Source organism: Camelus ferus, chromosome 8 (genome assembly GCF_009834535.1).
Source record: "Camelus ferus isolate YT-003-E chromosome 8, BCGSAC_Cfer_1.0, whole genome shotgun sequence".
Classification (NCBI taxonomy): Eukaryota; Metazoa; Chordata; class Mammalia; order Artiodactyla; family Camelidae; genus Camelus; species Camelus ferus.
This window is the reverse complement of record NC_045703.1, coordinates 67,560,133-67,585,681: the sequence shown is the minus strand read 5'-3', so window position 1 is coordinate 67,585,681 and position 25,549 is coordinate 67,560,133. Positions and strand designations below refer to the sequence as shown.

At 49.0% G+C, this 25,549-nt stretch overlaps 1 protein-coding gene across 1 annotated transcript in view; it reads right to left on the bottom strand.

Moving 5' to 3' along the window:
* The window catches only part of SLC22A1 (solute carrier family 22 member 1), a 32,168-nt gene extending 9,809 nt beyond the window's left edge, over positions 1-22,359 (bottom strand). The window contains exons 1-8 of the mRNA XM_006179034.3: positions 21,793-22,359; positions 16,329-16,432; positions 11,434-11,588; positions 8,965-9,133; positions 7,612-7,726; positions 7,267-7,373; positions 4,943-5,157; positions 3,628-3,736 (exon numbers count right to left, since the gene is read on the bottom strand). Of these exons, the coding sequence (XP_006179096.3) occupies positions 3,628-3,736; positions 4,943-5,157; positions 7,267-7,373; positions 7,612-7,726; positions 8,965-9,133; positions 11,434-11,588; positions 16,329-16,432; positions 21,793-22,203 (1,385 nt within the window). The 5' untranslated portion in view covers positions 22,204-22,359. The remainder of the gene's footprint in view (positions 1-3,627; positions 3,737-4,942; positions 5,158-7,266; positions 7,374-7,611; positions 7,727-8,964; positions 9,134-11,433; positions 11,589-16,328; positions 16,433-21,792) is intronic.
* Between the last annotated feature and the right edge of the window lie 3,190 nt (positions 22,360-25,549).

Sequence of the window (25,549 nt, the reverse complement as noted above, 5' to 3'; positions counted from 1 at the left end):
ATCTTGTAACACTATGATTTCTTCCTGTATCGGCTATTTGAGAAGGATTTGCGGGGAGGGGCCAGGCCATGTTCTAGGCTAGTAGGAATTCTTTCTGACCAGGGTTCTATGTGGTGAGATGCACTGACCTCTCTTGAGCCCAATCTACAGGGGGTGGCAGTGCAGAACTTCTCACCCTGCGGGGTCTCTCTCCTCTGCCCTCCCTCACAGCACACTGCTATCTCAAAGGTTCCCGAATGTTCTCTCACAGCCTTGCCCTCCCTGCCTCACCTCCAGCCACACAACATCCAGGGAAGGGAGTGTATACCTCCAGCCCGGCATCCATCCTGTTACTCCAAATGAGGAGTTGTGCCTTAAACTCTTCAAGGTTCGCTTCCTACTTTGGAAGAATGCTGGATTTGTCTCAAATGTGCTGTCACAGTGAGCCTCCCTGGCGTCTTCTAGACCTTCCCAGACTCCCTGGATTACGTAGCCCTTCTTCCTCCATACAGTCTTTCAGGGTCATCCTAGTTTCAAAGATGGCATTTGCAAGGTTTTTTATTTTTTCTTCTCATTCTGCTAATAGCTTTGGTGTGATGTCCAAGAGGAGGAGGGGAAAGACTATTATTTTCTTTGCAATTTTAAGAAAATAAGTCTTTAAAAAGAGAAAAATCTGAAATGCACGCAGAAGCTAGAAGTGGGCCCCTCGTTCCCTTATTTAAAATTCACGTCTCTGTGATGCTTTATTCATTCATTCTGCAAGCACTGGGTGACTGGTCAGCTCCAGGAAGAACAGTTCCAGGAGGCATCGCACATGATATGTTCCTGTTTTCAAGGAGCTCATAACATAGTGAAGAGGTAAAAATGGGAAGGCGATTTTCAATACGAGGCAGTGCATACTGGTGCCAAAGGACTGCTCGTGACTGTATGTGTCACAGTCAGGAGGGTGCTGTTCAACTTTAAAGCCTCCTACGATGACAAGCAGGGTCAAAGTGGCTTAAATAGCAACTGTTTGAATTTGAAGTGCTTATAAAGTAATAAAGTAACAGAAATAACCCTCCTCCCCCCAATTTCAATTGGATTCAATTGACTGAGGTGGCAATACAGCTCAGTGGTAGAGCACACGCTTAGCATGCGCGAGGTCCTGGGTTCAATCCCCAGCATCTCCCCTAAAAATAAACCTAATTACCTCCCCATCAGAAAAAAAAGAAACACAAATCAACTGACTGAACATACAGGAACTTTCATAGCTGTCTTACTTTTGTGGGGGGGGGGGGTGGCTCAAGTTTAAAATTATTTCTGAACATTGGGCCTCCCTTCCTAGTTACTGAGACTCCTCATCAAACCGTCTCTGCACAAATGGTCAAGGGCTCCTTGAGGACAGGTCACTTGGCCTTCCTCCACGTAGGACCAGGCACTCAGCACCTCCGACAGTTTACATTCTGAGTCAGTCCCCTGGGTCCAGTGGCCATGACAATGGAATTGTTTGGCCTGGCTATTTTAGACTCTGGGCTCAGAACTGCCAAATGTAGAAGATTTTTCTCTTTCATTTGCCTTAGTCTCTTTGTCCTCATTCCAAGTGACCTTTTACAAATGAGAGTATGAGACAGGGCCTTTTAATGAAGGGACAGGCAGGAGAGAGGAAAGAGTGAATCAGAGGCACCCTTGTGTCTTCTGGCTCTGGGAGGGGTTCAGAGAGCTATGCAGGTGTAAGAGGAGGTTGGGGAGCTGGGATATTTGTTAGAAATCATTGGTCTGATGACATGGGGAGAAGAAACAATTTATACAAAGAAAAAAAAGAGTTTAAGGAAATATGCCAAATGCTAACAAAGGTCAGAATTAAACTTTAAATAAAATGGTTAATTACTTTTATGATAAAAATAATCTTCATTTAAACTAAGTCTTCTAAACAAATAATCTATATACAAAATAGAAAGAGATTCAGTGACATAGTAAACAAACTTATGGTTACCAAAAGGGAAAAGGCAGGAGGGATAAATTAGGAGTCTGGGATTCACAGATACACACTACTGTATATAAAACAGGTAAACAACAAAGTCCTACTGTATAGCACAGGGAACTCTATTCAATATTTTGTAATAACCTATAATGAAAAAGAATATATGTGTGACACGTGATTGATAACTGAATAACTGTGCTGTACACCAGAAACTAACACAGCATTGTAAATCAACTGCACTTCAATTTAAAGAAAAAAAGAATGCAGTATCCTTTCAAATCTCAGAAAAAATAAATAAACTAAGTCTTCTACGATACAGATGGTAGTAAGTACACGCAAAGACACTCAGCATCATTACTAATGAGGACGACGTAAGCCAAGGTCACAGTGAGGCCACCCTCTCCAAGAAGGACTCGAGCACTCTGTGGAAAGCTGGCCACACCAAGCTCTGATGGGGATCCTGAGTCACCAGCTCCCTTCCACACGGCTGGTGGGAAAGAAAGACCCTGAGGCCACTTTAGAAAACATTCTGGCAGTTTCTCATAAATTTAAACACACATGACCCACTCCATAGTTTTTATCTAAGAGAAATGAAAACATATGTCCACTCAAAAAACCGTACATGAATGTCTGTTGGCAGCTGTATCATAATCACCCCAAACTGGAAACGGCCCAATTGTCCATGAGCTGGGAGATGGACACACAAATCGTAGTGCATCCCCCACGCACTGGAACACCACTCGGCAGTAAGAAGGCACGAAACACTGACACACGGAACAGCGTGGATGAGCCCCGCGAAGCCAAGTGAAAGAAGGCTGCGTTCCATGTTATTCTATTCACGTAACATTCCAGAAAAGGGAAAGCCGCAGGGAGAGAAATCAGATCAGTGGTTTCCAGGAGGGGGTGGGAGGGGAGAAGACTGACCACAAAGGGATAAGAGGAAACATTTGGAGAGGATGGAGCTGTCTCTGTGGTACATTGATGGTGCTGGTGGTGAAATAAATATAATCAAAACTCATCAAACTGTGCATTTTAGGGTGAATTTTGTTCTAAGAAAACTCTACCTCAATAAACCTGACTTTAAACAATGACTCTTCCGGGCCCGTGACTGAGTTTACAGAGTATCATGTCATCATGGGAAAAGCAGGAGATTCAAGGTCAGAGAGGAGCGAGTTCCTGCCCTGGCCCTGCCATTCCAGCTGCGTGCCTCTTGGAGGGTCCCTTTCCCTCTCTAGACCTCAGCTTCCTCCCATGTAAAGTGGGGGGACCAGTGACGGTAAGGGCGGCATGTCACAGTGCAAATCTGAACTGCTATTTAAGCCAGTGATGCCCAGAGGTGCCCATGTTGCTGCAGAAGTTTACAAAACGGGTCGGCACTAAGGACAGAGTTGAAACTCAGCCTCCCGCTCCCGGTCCAGTGCTGTCTCCCCCGTGCCAGATGCCCCTTCTCTTGTGTTTGCCCTGCGCGCAGCACACATGACCCTTGGTCTACCCAACCTTCCATTTCCCATCTCCATCGAATTAGATGTGGGCTCGCTCTTGGATGCCCAAGCCCCATCTCGATGTCAAACCATCTACCCTTGGGGGCATCTGGAGGGGTGGTCCTGAAGTGCGGGTTCTCCCTGAGCCTGGCTGGCCTGTAGCCACCAGTGGCCACCTCGCCCTGACCCCTGCCGCCCTGCACTCACCTGATGAACGTGGGAAAGAGCTCGGCGTTCACCAGACACACCATCTGGAACACGATGGTGATTCCCATTCGGCCAACACAAGCCACCACAGTACTTAGCCAGTGTAGATCTGGGGAGGAGACAGAGGGCGTGCAAAGCTGGTGAGGACTGTGCCCACAGAGTTGCTATGAGAAGCCACCATGGGAAGTGTGGACTTGAGAGCTGGAAGGGCTGGAAAGACAGTCTTATCTACCCCTTTCATTTTTGGATAAGTAAACTGAGTCCTGAGAGAGTTGGGGGCCTGATAACGTTGCATAAGGGAAGAAAGGGCTTTTTGTTTGTTTGTTTTGGGTTTGTTTGTTTTGGAGGGAGGTAATTCTGTTTGTTTATTTATTTATTTATTTATTTATCTATTTTAATGGAAGTGCTGGGGATTGAACCCAGGACCTCGTGCATGCTGAGCACGTGGTCTACCCACTGACGTCCACCCTCCCCACTCAGAATGGGCTTTCTGAATCCCAGCTCCGCCTCCGGTCAGCAGTGGGACTTGGCAGACTGTTTACTTCTTCATGCCTCAGTGTCCTCAGCAGAAAAATGGGAATAATTTCACAGCTGTGAGACTTAGAGAGAATACATGTCAGTGTGCACCATGACGGCTCATGCATTGAGGTGGGAGTGTGAATGGGGCCATCCGTTTTGGAAAGCTCTCTGGCTCTATCTACAAAATCTAACATATGCCACCCCTCGACCCTGCAAGGGAAATGAGCAGCCATGAAAAGATATGTCAGAATGTTCACCGCAGCCTTGGCCCCAACAGGCAGACACGGGAGACCACACAAGGGTCAATAAGAGTGGCGTGGATAAACGGGCACTCGCACAACGCGGCGCAGCACAATAGTGAAAAAGGGTGGACTCCACTCTCACGTGACGACATGGGCAAACCTCACAGACGTAAATGAGGGAATGAAATGAGACAATACAAAGGGTATGTACAAATGGAGCTGGTTGTATGATGTTCAAGGACCGTCAACATTAATCTGCAGTGGCAGAGACCAGAGTAGTGGTGACCTGGGCAGGGGTGGTGAGCAGCGATGGTCAAGGGGTGTGAGGAAACCTTCTGAGGTGTTGGAGATGTTCTTTATCTTTATGGTGGTAGCCAGGCCCACATATATGTAAACATCTATCAGCCTGAACACTCATAATGGGCTCATTGTATGTATGTTATACCTCAATTTAAAATTAAAAAAAAAAATACTTGTAGACTAAGGTTATTGAAGAGTTAAGACAAGGTTCCTGAGGTCCAATTACCTGGAAGATGATGAAGTGGACCACTCACCATGTGGAATAAAGACCATGATGAAGCAGGCTGCCCCGGCCACCAGATTGGACAAGGCCAGTGGGTAAATGCGGCCAAAGCGGTCGATGGTGAAGAGGATGATGAAGGCCGCCGGGAATTCAACCAGAGCGGAGTAGAAGAAATCCAGGTAGAGGTTCCCACCGGTGGCTCCCACGTGCAGGATGAGGCCCTGGTAGATCATGGAGCTGGTGAACCTGAGCAGAGAGAAGTCAGATCAAAGACAAGCGCCATGGAAGAGGGGGCTCAGGATCTGGCCAGGAGGATAAAGGACCCTGCAAGCTGGAGAGTAACATGTGTCACCTGATTTAGAAGGTCCAAGAGCAATATGAGAAGAGGAGGATCAAAATCATGAAGGGTGTCCTGGAGGATAAGAAGGTCCTTTCACGAGGTATGTGAGAAGATGAATTACAGGATATGCCCACAATTCCAAGGGACAACAAATGACGATCGCTATTCTTTACTCTGTACCAAGGTGCTGGCCCTACTATGAGCACTGCACATGTCCTACCACATCGGATGTTCCAACGGCCACCAAGTGGGAGAGCAGGAGAAGGCAGAGGTAACCGAGCAGTTTCAGGACTCAGACTGCTGTATGAGCTGTGTGACCTCAAGTAAGTTAACTAACCTCTCTGTGCCTCAATTCTCTCATCTGTGAATGAGATAGGAATAGCACCTACCACACTGATTTGTCTTGAGCATCCACTGAAGTAATGGACAAAAAGTGCTCAGCACAGTTCCTGGCACAGAGTGAGCCGTCGGTGAAGATGAGATTTTATTGTTGTCATTATGGTCTGTCCAAGGGCAAGGGTCCAGAGCACAACAGGGTGGAGAAGCTGGCTAAATCTTCCCGACTGCACAATGGTGCTCCTTCCACACATCACACTGTCTTTAAGGAGCATTATTCCCTAACTCTCTTTTAACCCATATCCCACTGCACGACCCCTTCATCCACATTCGAGGACAGAAGAGCAATGTTACAGATTTGGGCACACAGATCAAGGGGGACCAGCTAAGTCACTCTCACTCGGGGGAAGACTTGGAGTCCTGTGTGTCACTTTTGGGGAAACTCTATAATTTTGGAAAATTTACCGATTCTATTGGTACAGTTGTTCCTCGTTATCCATGGGGGATCAGTTTTAGGACCCACCGGATACCAAAATCTGCAGACGCTCAAGCCCCTCATATAAAATAGCATAGTATTTGCATATAACGTACACATCCTCCCATGTACTTGAAATCATCTCTAGATCACTTATAATACCTAGCACAATGTAAATGTCATTGTAAAGAGTTGTAAATACAATGCAGACAATATATAAATACTTGCCAGTGTGCAGCAAATTCAAGCTTTGCTTTTTAGAACTTTCCGGAATTTTTTTCAGATAAATTTGATATGCAGTTGGTGGAATCCCCAGATACAGAACCGGCAGATATGAAGGACTGACTGTTATTTACACTGTGAGATGACATTTTGGTGGATAAGGAATCACTTTCTTATGGAAATGCAAATTGCTTATTAGCTCCAAAACTGAGATCACAGCGGGTGCTTCTCATTCATACATCCCCTGGTTTTATAAGGCTGCTCCCAGAGAAGCATTGGCTGCTTTTGTTTCTCGTCCCAAATTATTCCTGATTGGACCAAAGGGCCAAAAATACAAGAAGGAAGGCACTGGCTGCAACTTGGTGAGTTTAGATGAGCCTGGGTACCCCTCCATGCCCCCTAGGTTAGCTGGCTAAATGGGAACAGTTACCTTTCATCCCGAAAGAGACTGATGTAAGAGAAAGGAATGCAAAACTCTAGATTTTCCTGTCCCCCTCCTCCAAAAAACTCCAAACCAGAAACAATTAACAAGCATACAGGGCTGCCATCTTTTGGTAGAACCTAGGAATTGCATGTACATGTCAAAATTAGCCATTTGTGGTTGCTGGGCATTTCCTGTATCTACATCTGTTAGATACTGTTCTAAGTTCTTTACACATATTATTTCATTAATTCTCCCAACATCTGTATGAGTAGGTACCATCATGACCTCCACTGGCTGATGAGGTCAGTCTTACTGCTGACCTCCCATATATATGAACTTCTTACTAAAATGAGGCCTTTCCTCAATGATGCAACCCTTCAGGGAGAAATAAGGGTGACTTTTTAAGAGCTCTTTGATCCTTCAAAAACATCTTGAAATTCCTTTCCATGCTTCTGTTTTCCCACCTGAGTTGTTCCACTATCTTTAATTGTAGCCCGGCATATGGGCCAGCACACCGATTCCGTCTGGGGACAGTTGTGGCGGAGGCCCCTTCCTTACCACAGGTACATCAGGATGAAGGTGTACTTCCTCAGGCGCGCCGTGCGGAACAGGTCTGTGAACGAAGGGCTCAGCTTTTCGGTGGCGTCCTCTGGGAGAGAGAGCATCTAGGAGGGGGTCAGAGCATCAGCCGCATCCAAGCTGGCGCAAGCAGGGAGAACCATCAGACCCCTTTCCCCATCCTGCTCCTTCCCCGGTGGGCCATCACCTGGCTGCTGGCTGCACCCATCCCCCCAAATGTCACCAGTGCCCTCCTGCATCCCAAGGCAGCCGCACAGGCACGTTCTAACTCCCAAACCCAATACAAAGTTCAGTGCCGTGAGAAGCCCCTTGCTAGTTTGTCACCTTTAGATCAGCAGAAGGCAGCTTCCCATTCTTTTGGGCTATGCGGTCCATGATCTTGACTGCTTGAGCATTTCTCTTTTGTGATAACAGCCATCGGGGAGACTCAGGCACATACCTGTGGACACAGATCACCACCACTTGGCATTTCCCCCCACCACTCCCAGCTCATCTGATGTCAAGTCCTGATGGGAGCGAAGCTGTTGCTCAGAGCAGCCCACCATCCTCACATCAGGAAAGAAATTCCTCAAGCAGCTGGTGGATGAGGATCTGGGGTCACTATGTGCTGCCCAGACAGCCTGCCTAGGAGCTCTGTAGGTCATTCATCCTCTTAGGGACCCCTGCTAAGGTTTACAGACCAGAAAAGAACCACTGCCTCCTAGGTGCTACCTTCATTCAGTGGGGCAGGGGTCCCAGTACCTCCTGGGAGCCAGCAACCATGTCCTCCTCTGGGAAATTTCTCACACATAATAGATGCTCCATGTGCCCCACCCTGGGGGGTTCAGCAGATGTCCCCATGGAACACAAGTGCTGTTGAACAAGTCTCAAAATATTTCCAAAACAAAATAAACTATATTCACTTCCCTTTAACATCAGATAGACACCATCATGTCTATTTCAAACGGGACAAGGATATCACAGCTCAGAGGCTGGAAATCTCTGGAATAAGGTCTTCTGAAAACCCACAGGCGCAATCTCACCCACGCAGCCATCAGGATGCAGCCAGGGGCTCCTGCCACTGGAGGGCTCCCTTGTTTCACACTGACGAGGAGAGAGCAGGCTATTCCTGAGCATGAGCATACTCAGAGGCCAGCCACGGTTCTGAGAGATCGGGTGGACTCAGTGCCACCCAGAGATAAGATTTGTCCTCAGCAAAATGGTGACAGAAGCTGCGTGGACAAGATATTTCTCTCCACACCCCTCTCTGTTGTCCCCTCTTCCTTCTTCCACAATAAAAGCTCATCTGTCCAGCTGCTTACCCCTTCAGGCCCTGCCAAGGGCTGACTGTTCAAAAGGTTATTGACTTACCTGAACTGCTTTTGCTTCACAAGGGCTCAGCTTGCACATTCCCCAGCGACCCTTTCATTCATCCATTCCTCATTCACTCATTCATTCACTCAGCAAAGAGCAATGCCTCCTATGTGGCTGGTTGGACTTTTGTCTGACTTGCAGCATCGCTGGCCTCTATCTGGGGGATGCAAATTTAAAGCAGCTCCATTTGAGGGCAGCTCCCAGCATAATGAGGGCCACCCTTGAATAGGACACCCCAAACGGCACAGATGGAGGTAAACTCTGGTCCTGCACATGGGGCTGCCCTGGCCATTGGGAAGACGGGGTCCAGGAGAGGTCACATACCAGAAGCAGAGCAGGAGGAGGAAGACCGGCAGAGAGACGGCCAGCTGCAGCCTGCGCCAGTGAGGGACGGCGTAGGCCAGCCCGGACAGCAGCACCAGCCCCACAGTGAATGCCATCTGGTAGAGGATCGCCACCGTTCTTCTGTAGCCCAAGCCCACAAATTCTGTGACTGAAACAGGAGAGATGCCGGCTCGTGGGCTCGGAGGAGGAGAGAAGGCCGCTGGCGCGCTCCTAGCCACCTCCATGCGCCTCTACGTCTCCTTCCCCGAACATCCCCCTGTCCTCCCATCCATCCGTCCTCCAAATATCCTGCAACCCCTCAGCTCCCCGAGACGCCCAGCTGTTCTGTGCTGACTCTTCTCTCGCTGCCCCCTTTTTAGTCCCCCGTGTGCAATCTGTTGTTCTCCTTTTCACGCTGCGGGGCTCTCCTCCCCAGAGCCTCCCTCCAGGCTCCAGGCTGCCCTGGAATAGTCTCCATGATCCCAGACGTGCTAGTTAACTTCACCAATATCTTTGGGGGACCGCCAGGACCTGGCCCTGTTGTGAAGGGTTGGATGCATCCCATCATGAGCTCCGTCCTCGGCAGGGTCCTTCCCTCCTAACCTCACATTCTCGAGGGAGGAGAGACAGCGGACACGCAAGTGAGTTCATCACACCCGGGTCAGCGCTCTATGCGCGCTGTGCATGGAGAAAAGGTACATGGTGGAAGGGAAATCCGGAGGTCCCGGGGGAGGGGCTGCAGTTTTTCAGAGTGCAGTGGGGTGGAGCTCGTGGGGGATATTTGAGCCAAGACCTCCAGGAGGTGAGGGAGGAAGGGGGAAGCGAGTTCCAGGCAGAGGGAACAGCGCCTGGGCAGCGGGGCAGTGTGCCCTCCTGTGGGGCATCAGAGGCAAGGCCAGAACATTCCCTTCTACTGTGGAAAATGCAGAGCCATTGTGGCCCAGGAGTGACACGATCCCGTGCCTGCAGCCTGTAGGTGCCACAGGGAGACCCACGTGGAGGTGAGGCAATGGGACCCGGGTGGAGGCAGCAGGGGACTGAGACAGGTGGGATTCGGATGTATTTTGAAAGTAAAGCCGATAGCATAACTAGGGGAGGGGCGGGGGCAGTTGGTGCACAAATGGAACAGGCTTGGGGTTGAGGGACAGCCTTCTGGGTCCTGCCACGTTGAAGGGTCGGGGAGATGAGGAGGAGCCAATAACGCAGACTGAGCAGGAGCTGCGGCCCAGGGCCTCGAAGTGTGTAACCCTCAGGGAAGCGGGGACACGATGGGTGGAGCAGAAGCCAGGGGGCGCTCTCACTCCATCGCGGACAAGTAAGTTGCGATGTCTGTCTCCCTTTCTCTCTGGCCTTAGAGCTCCTTGAGGGAGGAAGGGCGCCTTATCTACCTTGGGCCCCCCAGCCCTGCGCCAGTGCCTGCCATATGGCCACAGCCACGCTGCAGGGGCAAGTCTGGGGCGGGCACTGCTCAAAGCTACACCTGCTGCAGTTCATCTACCTCAGGGCATTGCCCTTTCCACCTGGAGGATACTGAGGCTCAGAGAGGTTATGGAACTTGCCCAAGACCACACAGCTGGTGTGTGGATTTGACCTTAAATTAATCCTCTTTACTATGTGCCAGGTAGTGCGTGTTCAGCATACAGATGGCTGGGCTGTCAGTGCTGAACTCAGTAAACTTAACCAGCACGTTCAGTTCATGGTTTCTTGAGGGAAGAACATGATTTTTCTTGGCCCCACTATTTTTCAGAAAGCCAAGCCATAGGACATTTTCAGAGGTAACAAGACGTGACAAAAGGTGGATTATCCTCACTGCTGTCTGACGTGCCGTCCACAGGCTGAGGGACGCACGGATGACTCTTTGATACTTTCTTCTAAGAAAATGTTCGTTTTCTATTCCTACCCTGCATAGACAATTTGAAAGAAAAAAAATTAGTATGTGGAACTACATTGCTTTACACCTCAATGCTCTAAATCATTCTGCTTCTGTCTTCTTTTATTTCCTCTTATGGTTTCTAACTCCTGAGTGTCCTTCAAACCAGTTGAGTTTGTTGTGTTTCTCTTGAGAGATGCTGCTTCTTTCATATTTAAAACGTTAGGGAAAAAAACCACTCTCCTACCTGTCTCCCCTTCCTGCACACCCCGCACTGCTCTTAACACATCACATGTGATCTTTTTGCTCCCAAACAGATCAGTTGATATGGAAAGATTGATCTATTTAAGTGCTTAAGTGTCTCTCAGACCAAAAAAAAGAGCAAGAGAGAGAAAAGGAGGCCATCCTGATACCATGCCAGCCCAAGTCGCACAGACAACAAACACAGCTAGAGTGACCACGCTTTCTCTAGACCCTGCAACTATCACCCCCACCAAAAAAGACGCACCTCCACATTTGGCTTCATTCCATTCTACCCCACTACCTGACCTCTGCGGCTCCTTAAAGTGCGTGGGAACCCCAGGCCAGCAGGTGCTTACTCAGGGTGTAGCCAGCCGTCCAGTTGCCCTTGCTGACCAGCCCCTGCATCAGGCGGAAGAGCAGCAGGGAGATGTAGTCTGGAGCGACAGCCGTCAGGACACCCAAGACGGCGCTGATGAGGGTGGTGGCCAAGAGGCATACTTTACGGCCAAACCTTCAGAGGCAAGAAGACAGGGAGGTAAGACAAGGGTGTTGAGTGTTTGGAAGCATGATGGGACACCAGGGGTCTCTATCTGGAGACAAGATACTGCTTTCCTGAGGGACTGTGGAGTCCACTGAACATTACTGCCCCTTCTCAAAGCTTGACTTGGTCCACCCTCAGCAAACAGTGACCAGTGGCTCTTGCGCAGTTAATTAGGTTGCTCCAAAGAGGAGTCCTGGTCGCTCTCAGAAACATAGCAACACAGCCAAGGATGAGTGGCCTCCCTCTGACTTTCCCCGTCCTCACACTCATCTCCTCTTATTATCTTTGTATATAACAGAGTGTATTATCACTAACAGATTTAACAGGGTGCACCAGAAACCAGGCTTTTCCCCTCACATACTTAGTCTTATCAATGGTCATAAAAGTTTTTCTGGGAAAATCTTCAGTCCTAATAGTTTAATTTTTGAGAATTTTTTTTCTTTCCTTTTTCCATGAGTAAAATGGGCAAATTATTTGCTAAAACTTTATCCCAGAATTGTGCTTAATTGATTTGATCTTTTAAATCTTACCCCACATTCTCTGGCAGTAAAGCAAGGAGGAGAGGGACCAACCTCATGTGTGGTTACAGTGAGCTCATCCCACACCCCAGATCCCTCCCCAAGCCGAGCAAGCCCACTGCTCTTCTCGGTCATCCTCCTTCCCGGCTTCCAGTCTGCCTCCCTCCTTTATCTACGCCATGTCTTCTTGCCTCAAACCTCCGAATATAAGAACTTCTTGTCAGAAGCCCACATCTTCTCAGCCAAGAATGTTCAAACGTTAACAGTCCAGTGTCCATTTCCTCCATCTTTTCTCCTGTGTCTCCTCCCAAAGGCAGCCCCACCCGCTGCACTCAGGCCCAGCCCCTGACTGTCCCCCGTTGATCCTTCACTCCCTCCACAATACTGCTCTCATCCTGGACCTTTCATCTCTCTATGTCATCATTTGCATCTGTCTTTTACAGACAACTTGTTTTAAAGAGTTGTCCACGCAATGATCCAAAATCTATGAGACACAGCAAGAGCAGTTCTAAGAGGGAAGTTTATAGTGACACAGGCATACCTCAAGAAACGAAAAAAATCTCAAATAAACAACCTAACTTTACATGTGAAGGAATTAGAAAAAGAAAAACAACAACAAAAATAAAAACCCCAAAGTTAGTAGAAGAAAAGACATCATAAAGATCAAAGCAGAAATAAGGGAAATAAAGAAAAAAACGCAATAGAAAAAGATCAGTGAAACTAAGAGCTAGTTCTTTGAAAAGATAAACAAAATTGATAAATCTTTAGCCAGATTCATCAAGAAAAAAAGATAGAGGGCCCAACTGAATAAAATCAGAAATGAAAAAGAAGTTACATTTGACACCACAGAACTACAAAGGATCACAGGAGACTACTACAAACAATTATACACTAGTAAAATGAGCAACCTAGAAGGAAAGGATAAATTCCTATAAATATACAATCTCCTCAGACTTAATCAGGAAGAAATAGAAAATATGAACTGACTAATTACCAGTAATGAAACGAAATCAGTATTTAAAAAAACAAAAACAACAACAACAACAAAAAACCCTCCCAACAAACAAAAGGCCAGGACCAGACATCTTCACAGGTGAATTCTACCAAACATTTAAAAAAGAATTAACACCTATCCTTCATAGACTATTCCAAAAAAACTGAAGAGGAAGGAATGCTTCATTCTAAGAGGCCAGCATCACCCTGATACTGAAACTAGACAAAGACACCACAAAAAAAGACACTTTCAGGCCAGAAAGTAGGCATAGAGGGAATACACCTCAACATAATAAAGGCCATATTTGACAAGTCCACAGTCAAATTTATACTCAATGGTGAAAAGTTGAATGCATTTCCTCTAAGATCAGGAACAAGACAAGGATGCCCACTCTCACCACTTTTATTCAACATGGTACTGGAAGTCCTAGCCATGGCAATCAGACAAAAAAAAGGGGGGAGGGGAGGAAACCAAATCGGAAAAGAAGGCGTAAAATAGTCACTGTGTGCAGAAGACATGATACTATACGTAGAAAATTCTAAAGATACTACCAAAAAAAAAAAAAAGTATTAGAACTAATAAACAAATGCATCAAAGTTGCAAGATACAAAATTAATATACAGAAATCTGTTGCATTTTTTTACAATAACAATTATCAGAAAGAAAATTAAGAAAACAATTCCATTTACAATTACATAAAAAAGAGTGAAATACCCAGGAATAAATCTAATCAAGGAGGTAAAAGATCTATACTCAAAAAACTATAAGACATTGATGAAAGAAACTGATGACAACAGAAAAAAAAAAAATGGAAAGATATACTGTGCTCACGGATTGGAAGAATTAATATTGTTAAAATGACCATACTACTTAAGGCACTCTAAAGATTCAAAATAATCCCTATCAAAATATCAATGGTGTTTTTCACATAACTAGAACAAATAATTCTAAAATTTGTATCAAAGAACAAATGACCTCAAATAGACAAAACAATCTTGAGAAAGAAGAATAAAGCTGGAGGTATCATGAGCCCTGATTTTAAACTATATTGCAAAGCTACAATTATCAAAACAGTATGAACTGGCCCAAAAGCAGATACATAGATAAATGGAACCAAATAGAGAGTCCAGAAATAAGTCCACACTTATATGTCAAGTAATCTACAACAAAGGAGGCAAGAATATATAATGGGGGGAAAGAGCCTCCTCAATAAACGATGTCGGGAAAACTGGACAGCCACAAGTAACAGAATCGGACTAGACTACTATCTCACACCATCTACAAAAATAAACTTAAAATGAATTAAAGACTTAAATGCAAGACCTGAAACCACAAAACTCCTAGAAGAAAACATAGGCAGTATGCTCTTTGCACTCGGTCTTAGTAATGTTTTTTGGATATGTCTCCTTGGGCAAGGGAAACAGAAGCCAAAACAAAGAAATGGAACTACACCAAGCTAACCAGCTTTTGCACAGCAAAGAAAACTGTCAACAAAATGAAAAGACTGTCTATAGAATGGGAGAAGATATTTGCAAATAGTATTTCTGATAAGAGGTTAATGTCCAAAATATACAAAGAGTTCATACAACTCAACATCAAAAAAAAAAAAAAAAAAAAAAAACCCAGATTTAAAAATGGGCAGAGGACTTAAATAGACATTGTTTTGAAGAAGACATACAGATGGCCAACAAACACATGAAAAGATGTCCAACATCACTAATCATTAGGGAAATGCAAATCAAAACTACAATGAGATATCACTTCACACCTGTCAGAATGGCTACTATCAAAAAGACAATAAATAACAAGTGTTAGTGAGGATGCGGAGAAAAGGGAACCCTAGTACACTGTTGGTGGGAATGTAAATTGATGCAGGCACTATGGAAAACAGTATGGAGTTTCTTCAAAAAATTAAAAATGGAATTACCATACAATCCAGAAATTCCACATCTGAGTATTTTTCCAAAGAAAACAAAAACTTATTCAAAAAGATATATGTGTCCCCTATGTTCAATGCAGCATAATTTACAATAACCAATATATGGAAGAAACCCAAGTGTCCATTGATAAATGAATGAATTAAAAAATGTGTAAACACACACATACACAATGGAGATAGATATAGATACAGATATACACATATATACACACACACACACATATAGAAACCATCAAATATTACTCAGCCATAAAAAAGAATGAATTTGTGACAACAGAGGTAGACCTAAAGGATCTTATGCTAAGTGATATTCAGAAAAAGACAAATACCATATGATTTCACTTACATGTGGAATCTAAAATACAAAACAATTGAATGAACATAACAAAACAGAAACAGAGTCATAGATACAGAGAATAAACAGATGGTTGCCAAAGGGGTGTGGGTTGGGGGATGAGAGACATGGATGAGGTAGACTTAGAGGTACAAACTTCCATTTACAAAATAAATGAATCACGAGGATGAAATGTACTGCATGGGGAACGTAGTCAATAGTAATGGGATATCTGTTTGGTGACAGATAATAACCAGACTGATTATGGTGATCAGTTTGAAATGTATAGAAATATTGAACCCCTAAATTGTGAACCTGTAACTAACAGTGCTGTAGGTCAGTTACACTTCAAAAGCATATATACATATACTTTCTTACTCATAAATGACAATTATGTACCCCTGAAAATAATTACATACACACTAAAAAAATTCTAACCTAACATGACTGAACAACTCACTCTAACTTCTTCCTACATGTAAAGATGAAATTAACATACTTTAACAAAATACTGAGTGGAGGAGGGGGAGTTGTTCACACACAAAAGTCCACATCTCCCATCTTAACATTCCCACCCACTTCCCCACGAAGCACTGCAACAGAGACTGTTCTTAGCCCACTATGTCCCATCTCAAAAACTGGCCTGCCCATCCCCACCCATCTGCTAGAAGCATCAACCTTGGTTTCTTCCCCTCTTCCTCTCAGCCACATACCGCAACAGTACAATCTACATGAAGTTTCCACCTCTGAAATCCATCCTAAATCCCCACCTTCTCCCCTGTCCTGCTGCCCCACATAGTTCAAACCACTAGCTACCGTGTCTTATCTCCCTCAATTTCTGCCTACCCTCTACCACCACTGTCCCCTAAAATCGGTCCTCCCCATAGCGTTGATGCTCTGTCCAGTTGGACTGGCTTTTACATACCTGTCTGCAATGTAGCCGATGCCCAGAGAGCCCAGTAAGAAGCCCACGTTCACACAGGACTGAAAGAGGTCCACCTTCCAAGAGTCCTCACACACCAGGTTAAACTGCGGGTCACACCGCGGTCAGAGGGGCCAAAAACACAAGACCGTTTGTAAGTCCTGCTGCACCTTCCATGCTCCCTCCACACAAAGGTAAATGCACAACACAGAATGTGGTGTCCCCAGAGGCTTCACATCATTTTCTCTACCACATTTTCGTGAGAAGAATTCAGGGTTCCTGGTCAATCCCAGTTAATGTCATGATATGCCTAATATGTTTACCTTTGTTGTACCCTCAATATACACCAATTAAAGAGGATGTTGTCAAGTGTCATTGACAGTCAGCTGTCAAAGGACTACATAGCCAAGAGGTAAGGTTTCTAAAAGAAATCTCCAAAACCAGAAATGTAACTAAATAAATATAACATGTGTTCCAGAATTGGTCAAAAGCCCTTAATTAACATATATTAATTATGTATGAGTATGTAGATTTTACCAGCAATTATGTAAAATTGTCGTGACCCGGGAACTGCTGAGCAGAGAGGCCAGAAGGAGGGGCTTCCTGGGAGCAGCCCGAGCACTGCAGGGTTGGGGTGGGACTGAGGGGTGGCAGGGGACTCGGAGGGTCTGATGTGACAGGAGCCAGGGAAGGACCAAGGGGGAAAGACAGAGGTGAGAGCAGGAGCAAGTCTGCCTGAGGAAGGGTGTCATCATGTGGGGGATTCAGGGGATGTCCCTCCATGTGTGACACACACATGGTGACACCAACACGTCCAGGCACCCTGGGAAGCCCGAGTGCGTGAGCAGCGCCACGTCCTCCTGAGGGCTCCCAGGGGTCAGGAGAAGGATGGCGCTCCAGGGAGACATGAGGGGCTGGGGGGCAGCAGCCAGGGCACAGCTCTTAGCTGGATGCTATCCAGCCTGAAATCTGTGTTGTGTGTCCTGTCACAGCCACAGAGCTACTGTGAGCACCAAAGGGAAGAAATCATGTGCAAATTGTTTTGGTAAATAATACACCATTTGGGGGGGGTATTTATTTATTTTTTTAGTGGAGGTGCTGGGGATTGAACCCAGGACCTTGTGCAGGCTAGGCACACACTCTACCATTAGGCTCTACCCTCCCCCCACCCTTTACTTTTTAAATGGAGGTTTTACTGCACACCACCCTCAAACATCTAAAGTCGCCCATGTGAGCTATGCCTTGGTCCCAGCCTGGGGGTCCATCATGAAGACCCCTGTGCTCTGCACTCAGCCAGCCTAGGGTTCCATCTGGCCAGCTGCTTACTTCCTTGATATGAGCAATTTTTAAAATAAAATGTAAGTAAAACTCCACACTACCACTTGACTTTCAGAACTGACCACGAGCTGGCTCGACTGTCTGTCTTCTGCCCAGACTGGCCGTCTGCTCCCGTGAGTGGTTCAGCTCTGGGAGGCAGGACAAGAGACCACTCAGCACCATGCCTGTCCTCTGCCAATCCAGGTGTTTAGCCCCCTTAAAATTCAGCAGAAACCACCCCTTCCCCTTGGAGCCTCTCCTGCCGTTCTTTGGGTTTCCCTGCTGCCCTGGACCCCACCAGTAGAATGCGGGGGAGGTCACTCCTGGGTGTTGTCACCCAGCTGTCCCAGGTCTGTATCTCCAGCCCTCCCTTTGTAGCCTCTGCGCACATCGCCCAGCACGACCCTCTGTGGGGACTCTATTTCACCAAAGTCACGGTGAGGGGCCCGGGGTTTTTACTGTCTGTTCTCCTCTTTGCAATCAGCGTCCCTGTAAGATGTCTCTGCCACTCTTCCTGAAATGTCCTGGGTGCCCTCCTGCCCCGGGGAATGGGGCAGAAGCCGGGGCGCTCTCAGAGCTGGAAAAAGGGACATTTGGCTTCACCCGCTGACACCGCCTCCCCTGAGAACTCTGCCCCAGGCCTCACAGAGTGTGTCTGTCTGGAGGCACCCCCAAGACTGGGAAACCTGCCTGCCCCCTGCACTCCCAAACTCACCCCCAGCCAGAGTCCCTGGGAGATTTTGTGCCACCAGGAAGACAGGCTAGGCCCCTTGGGAAAGCCGGGGGCTGCCTAGGGGGAGCGCGGGCTTGGGTCCTCAGGCCCACTGCTCCTGCTTGGGCATCACCCGGGCCAGGCCCCGCTGCAGGACGCAGACTGGAGAGCTGCATAGAGACAGTGCGCACCCCACTCGCCCGAAGTCACCCAGAGTCCTGTTAGAATGCAGGTTCCCAGGGATCCTGTCCCAGCAGGTCACAGGTCAGAATCCAAGTGAGCCCCAGGATGAGACGAGTTTGGAGACAAAAGCACCCTCACCTCTGTCTGGGGCCTTTCTCGGGCCCCCTGGCCTGAGGTGGGGCTAATTGAGAGCCAGGGCCCCTGAGGGGAGTCACAAGTCAGGACTGTGCACATTCCTTCTCCAGAAGGACCCTGACCCCATCCTCCAGGACAAGGAGGGCAGGGAGCCGGGTATTCAAACAGGTTGGCTCATCGCCCTCCCTTAAGCAAGTTCCAATGTCCAAGGCAAGGCCAAGTTAAAGATTATTTCTGCAGAAATAAGTAACAAAGATGAACTACCCCCAGAATAAGCCTCAGCTGAGGAGGAAGAGTGGAGGCCAAGGTGGTTTTGAAGCATCAGAAGGGAAAGGTTGAGTAGAGCCCCTTCCTTCCAGGAGCTGGGCTCCCCTGCACCACCAACCTAGAGGCCCTGCAGGTCTGGTCACCTTTCAATATGTCCAGAGGCGTCCCACCACCCTCCACGCTCAGCGTGTCCCCGAAAGAACTCTGTACAGCCCCTCCTCCTCACTCTCTCTGCAAAGAACGGCTCCAGGATTCTCTCAGACCTCACCACTGCTTGGCTGGTCGGTCACCTGGAAGCCCAGCTCTTAGAACCACAGTCAGCCAGTTGGTTCCAAAGCTCTGTAGGTCTTCTTGGCTGTGTCCCCTCCTTTCCTGCCCCCACCCAGGCCACCACCTGGCCAGGCTGCTTCCTGTGTTCCAGCCTCAGTTTTCAGTAGCTCCATTCACACACCCCACCCTCTCCCCCAGCGTCTCTTAACTGGGTTCTTCTTTCCCTTCCTGTGACAACCATGTTGGCTGCCATTTCTCACCAGGGCTCATGTCTCGGCCTCCTCCTCAATCTTCCCCCAATCTCCACCCCCACCCCCACCAGCGCCTTCCCAAGGTCCAGCGAGGCTCATCTCCCTCCTCTGCCTAAATAACACCTAGCTCCCAGCCCTGCCTCGAAGGTAGGGTTGTCAGATGTAGAAAGAAAAAAAAAATACAGGGTCCCCTGTCGAATTTGAATTTTGGATAAACAACACATTTGTTTTGCTGTTTTTTAGTTTAAGTATGTCCCCTGCAATATTATTCCCGGCCTCAGCAATCAATATCAAGGACCGTGCGACATCTGGGACATAATTATCCTTAAAAAATTGTCCATTGTTTACCTGAAATTCACATTTAACTGGGCACCCCGTATTTTATTTGGCGCCTTTGCGGCATAAGGACTCCATGCCCTGGCTTGAAGGTAAGCTGTCACTGCCATTCTCCCCCTTGACTCCTCTGCCAACAACTTGTTCCCTGAGTGTAGCACCCACTCCCTCTCCCCTGAGCTTTGTTTGGCTCATGGTCCCCCACCCACCCTGTTCCCTCTCCTGGCTGTTCGAAATAACCCCCCAAGGCTCCATTTAAATGCCACCTCATTCTGGAAGACACCATGATCAGCTCAGTAGCTAGGATCCTCAGAGTCCCCTGGTCCCTCTACATCTCCCACATGTGATGTGGTCTTGGGTGCCGGTCTTATCCCCACGTCCCTCCCTCACTCTCTGGAGACTGCAGACTCCCTGAGGGACCCACATAGGTTCTTCTCTGTCTCCCTCCTGGCACCACCCCAGCGCCAGAACAGAAGAAGAGCTCAGAGCATGTACTGAATGAACAGACAGAGAGGAGATTGGGCGAATCCTTGCCTCTGAGCCTTTCCAAGCAGAGTATGCCTCAGCCACAGAGAACAGTACCTCCCCGTCCTGGTCTGCTTCTAGTTTCCCAGCAAGACCAGTGGCCAATTCAGTGTCCCTGGGAGGCGAGTCTACTAATGGGACATCTGTCATGGAAGGATGACTTGGGGACCAGATGTTCATGCAAGACAGGTAAAAAAGTCACACTTGTACCTGCTCCTCCCGCGGGGGAAACTTGCTGCCCGGCCGCCCTGCGCCCCAGACAGTGAGCTGGTGAGGCTGGAGGGGAGGACATGGCGCCTTCCTCCAGGGACAGCCCAGACGTGTTGACGCTGAGACCACTAAGCAACCTTGTTTCAGATGAGCAGTGCCTCACCCAAACCAAGACTTGCCAACGGAACTCTGTATCATTCGGGCCTGTGGCTTCGCCAGCTGACCCTGAGGCCAATTTCCAAGTGCCCACAGTGCAATACTTTCAAAAGGGCTCATGAAGGAAAAACATCTGGTGGCTTTTTACTAAGATATTCTCAAAACAAATGCTCAAATAACCCATTAAACTATCCCAGGGAGGCCCTTTTTCACCTTCACACTCGCAGTAGGCTATCGAGGGGACACGCAGTGTAACTCGGCTTGTCTGGCCAGCACCTCCGTGGTCCTCAGCTGACCCCTATGAAGCAGGTTATCATCATCGCTGGTTTACTGGTGGAAAAAACAAGGCTTAGAGAGGCCAAGTAACCTACCCAGTAATGCTCAGCCAATCCGGGGCATGGCTAGGATTCAGTCTGACTCCAAAGCCAGGGCAGCCTCCACACCACCTCAGTGGCCAGGGTTTAGCTGTCACATATCCGTGACGCTTTTTTTTTAAATTGAATTATAGTTGATGTACAGTGTGGTGTCTGTTTCTGGTGTACAGCACAGTGATTCAGTGATCAATATGTATGTACATATTCTTTTTCATTACAGGTTATTACAAGATATTGAATATAGTTCCCTGTACTATACAGTGGGTCCTTGTTGTTTATCTATTTTATATACAGTGGTGTGTATCTGTTAATCCCAAACTCCTAATTTATCCCTTCCCCCTGCATGACTCTTGAATGGATGGAAGAGACTCACAATTCTAATCATTGAGGCACTGGACCCCAGGTGAGTTCTGCAGGCTCTTGGAGAAACCAGCAGGACAGAAAGAAGAGGAACCCGTCTCCCCGTAGCCCCGTGTTCAAACAATGCAGCTCAGCCTGGCTTGCGATGGTCTCTCTGACCCTCAGTCTCCTCCTCTAATGCCCAGAGTCTGTGGAGGATTAAACAAGGGAAGACTCCCAAGTGCCCAGGATGGAGTCTGACACATGCTGAGGTTCAGTGACCAAAACCCTGCTTCCTCTTTCCCGATGGGAACCTGAACCTTGTGGGATTTGTTGTACGTTTCCTCCCTGCCCCTGACACTCCCACATCCCCCAGAGGCAAGGTCTGCTGTTACCTCGGTCACGATGGAGGAGCCAGGCGTGTCGTACACCCAGCCGTGCTGACAGGGGCCCAGCGGCAGGTGGCTCCGGTTGGCGGCCAGGCCGGCCAGCGGGTCCACGCAGCCGAGGGTGCTCTGGTTCCAGTCCACCTCGTAGCGGAGGCACTGCTGGGGGAAGGCCTGGCCCGCCGGCCCCGGGCCCGGCACTGTGTAGTTCAGCTCCTCCTCCAGGCTCCAGCCACATCGCCGGCTCAGCTCGGCCACGCCGGGGCTCCAGCAGTGGTGGTCCGGGATGAAGGCCAGGAAGACGATGCCCACGTAGATGGGGGCAAAAGCAGCTGAGATCAGGCATAGGATCAGGAAGATTTGCTTCTGGAACCAGCCAAACTCCCCAACCTGCTCCAGAACATCATCCACGGTGGGCATGACTGACCCACCACCCTCATCGCTTGGACCAGACCGCTTCGGCTGCACGGTCCAGGGTCAGTGTCTTGTGTGGGGTTCTCTGCAATGGGCTGGTTTGAAATAAAATTGCTGTCTAAGCATGATACTGCAGAAAGCCAAACAGCTGGAAATAATCTTTCACCCCGTGGCGCAGGTTTCAGGCAAGGGCGGAAGGCAGGGGGGTGACTGGCCAAATTGTTTGCTTGGCTGGGGAGCAAGTCACCTAGGCTGAGGTCCCAGTTCTGCTGAGTTAGAGCTTACAGAGCAAGAGGAGGGAGTGAGCGTGCCTGTCAACCTTCCAGCAGTCTCTTTCAGGCTCCTCCAAAGGGATTATCTATTTTGAAACTTTTTATGATCCAGATAAACCAAAGCTCGCACACTGGTTGCCAGGCACAGCTACAGGACCTCCTACTTGCGGTGGACACCTGAAGCGGGGTGGGGCGAGGGTCTGACCTGGGTGGTGGGAGAACCAAGCTCTCCAAACAGACCCATTTACTTCCATCCTTGTCCTAACGTGGGGTGACCAGGGTCTCCAGGACCCACGTGGGACCCCACTAGGCGGGATCCTGGCTGCTGGACTGTGAAATACCCTGAATCCCCAGGGCAAGTGGGCCAAAGGGCCATCTGGGCCCAGGGACAGGAGCCCCACGGGCCCTGGCCAGAGTTGCTGACGAAAGGCATCAAAGGGCCGCAGGCAGAAAACACCCTCCCCCTTCCCCCATTTCAGCCCTGGGAGGACCCAGGATATGAAGGGTGGGTCCCTCTCTGTGCAAACAGGAGGGACAGATAAACAGAAGCACAGGGTGCCTGTGTTGTTCCTGGGACTCTTGTGTCTTCGCCCTGTGGGTGCTGGGAGCTGGCCTCACACCCAGGGGCCCACCAGCTCGTCTGGTAGAAAGAGCAGGGCCCACCTCGGGGGCTGCAGCTCTGCCATCGCCGTTCCCACCCGGGCTGCAGCAGAGGACTGGCCGGGGGCAATGAAGAAGACCAGGGGCAAACCTCCCCAAGGCAGGGCCTCAGCACACGTGGGCCAGGCACTGCCCTTTCTGCCCACGTGAGATAATAAAAACTGTATCTTGGTCTCCAACCCCCACGCCCACCCCCACCCCCGACACCCCATCCTGGTCCGGGGCTGCTGAAACCCGTCTCACTTCCCGGTGACAGCAGTGTCTTCTGTTCAGCAAGGTGACTCTGGGCGGGTTCCTGGCCACAGGAAAGACCAAACCATGGTTAGAAACTGGGAACTTTCAGCCCTGCCCGCGCTCTCTTGAGCAAAGGGGAACCCTGATTTGTGGCCAAGTCAGGGACAGAACTGTGGGTAACCTAGGGACCTAAGAGTGATGGGCTTCCAGGGTAGGGAAGGCAGTCTCGTGGAACTGAGCACTTAACCTGTGGGTTTGATGCTCTTTCCAGGTAAACAGTGTCAAATATGGGGACAATACAGTATTAAATTGTAGGACACTCAGCTGGCTTAACAGAAATATATTGCTTCTCAGTTGTGGGGGCCAGAAGTCCAAAACTGATGTGTCCGCAGTTTCCCAGTGAGGGTGAGGGGAGGCTGTCCCAGGCCTCCCTCCTGGCCTGGTGGGTGGCCGGTGTCTCCCTGTCTCTTCACACACTCCTCCCTCTGCTGCAGTCACTGTGCCCAAATTTCCACGTTTTCAGAAGGACACAGGCTTAGTGGGGCTTAGGGCCCAGCCACCCCACTGACCTCACTTTACCTCGAACACCCCTGTAAAGACCCCATCTCCAAACAAAGTCACATTCTGAGATTCGGGGGTTAGTACTTCAACATGCAAACTTTGGTGAGACAAGATTCAACCCTTAATGACCGCACTACTCCAGCACTCAAATGTGGGGGAGTAAGGAAGGGGCTGGTCAGAGCACCATTTCAGTGGTTCTAGGACGGTGGTCCCTCAACATCCCCAGAAGCCCCCACGTACACCAGAATCTGGGCACTCAAGCCCCACAGCCGGCCCTCCTCCGTACCGGCAGCTCCACATCCATGGATTCAACCAGCCACAGATAGTGTAGAACCGTAGCATTAACTGACGAAAATCTGCGTATACGTGGACCCACAGGGTTCAAATGCAGTTTGTGTTGTTCCAGGACAATGGTGCTTCAATATCAGGGCCGTGGGTCAGTTTTTTGGGAAATTTGACCCAAGGAGAGAGAAGTGTTGGAGGCGGGGAAGGGATGGCAGAGGCAGGAGCAGGGGAGGGGGCAGGGCCTTCCCCTGGGGAGGGCAGGTCTGAGGTAGCAGGTGCCCCCGGCCCAAGTTGTTAATCAGCACTGTCGTCTTGTACGGACAACCCACCAACCTGCTCCGTGTGACCGACAGCAGAACAGCAGAGCGGTGCCCACGGTGACAGCAGCCCCTCCGCCGTGCACTGGCCACACACCGCCAGCTTCCCCACGGGGACACGGGCAACCATCGAGGGCACGCTGCTCACTGTGCTCACGGTTCCCCTTCCCGGAGGCTCACTGGCCGGTTCCTACCGCACTGTCCTGTGCCCTCAGCAGTCTCTCCCTTTAAACACTGAGGGCCTCACAGCAAGAAAGGCTATTCACCTTTAACTCAGCATTTTCCAAACTTTCTTGAGCCCAGGTCCTTTCCATTTTTGGTAGAACGTCTGTCAAAATCACACAGAAGAAGTGCTGCATGGGGCACACTTTGGGAAACGCCACTATACGACAATCCATCCACGTGCCAACGCGACCTTTAGTTCAAGGGTGATTTCGTTACTCCTGAGGCCCCTCCCCCCATGCCTCCAGAGTCCTAAAGCCACGAGGTGGGCAAAGCAGGACAGGCATCGTCCCAGCAGTGGAGAAGGCGACAGTGTCCCCGAGTGGAGGGTGGCCCTTCAGGGGTGTCAGGGTGCAAGCAGGGTGAGGAGGGCGACCCACCTCAAGGTCACCAGTGCCAGACTGAGGAAATTTCCAGACTGACGGAAACTCAAGAGACATGGCAACTGAACGGGACAAGATTCTGAATGAGATCCTCTTAGTGAAAACAGCGTTGCCATGATGACTGGTGACACCTGAGCAGGACCCTAGGTGCAGCTTGTGCTCTGGGTCGGGAGGGAGCCTTGTGCTCGTGGGGGAGGGCATCCTGAAGTGTCCGGGGTGGGGATGCAACCGGGAGGCAGGCAGCTCACTCTCAAATGGTTTAGGGAAAATAATGTTCTTTGCCCCATGTGTTTAAATTTTTGGTATGTTCCATCAAAATTAAAAAAAAAATCTGAAGCCAAGAGTCACAATGTTTGCCTGGGAACTGAACCTCCAGTACCCTCAAGGCCGTCTGGGCACCGCACCCGCCCCATGGGAT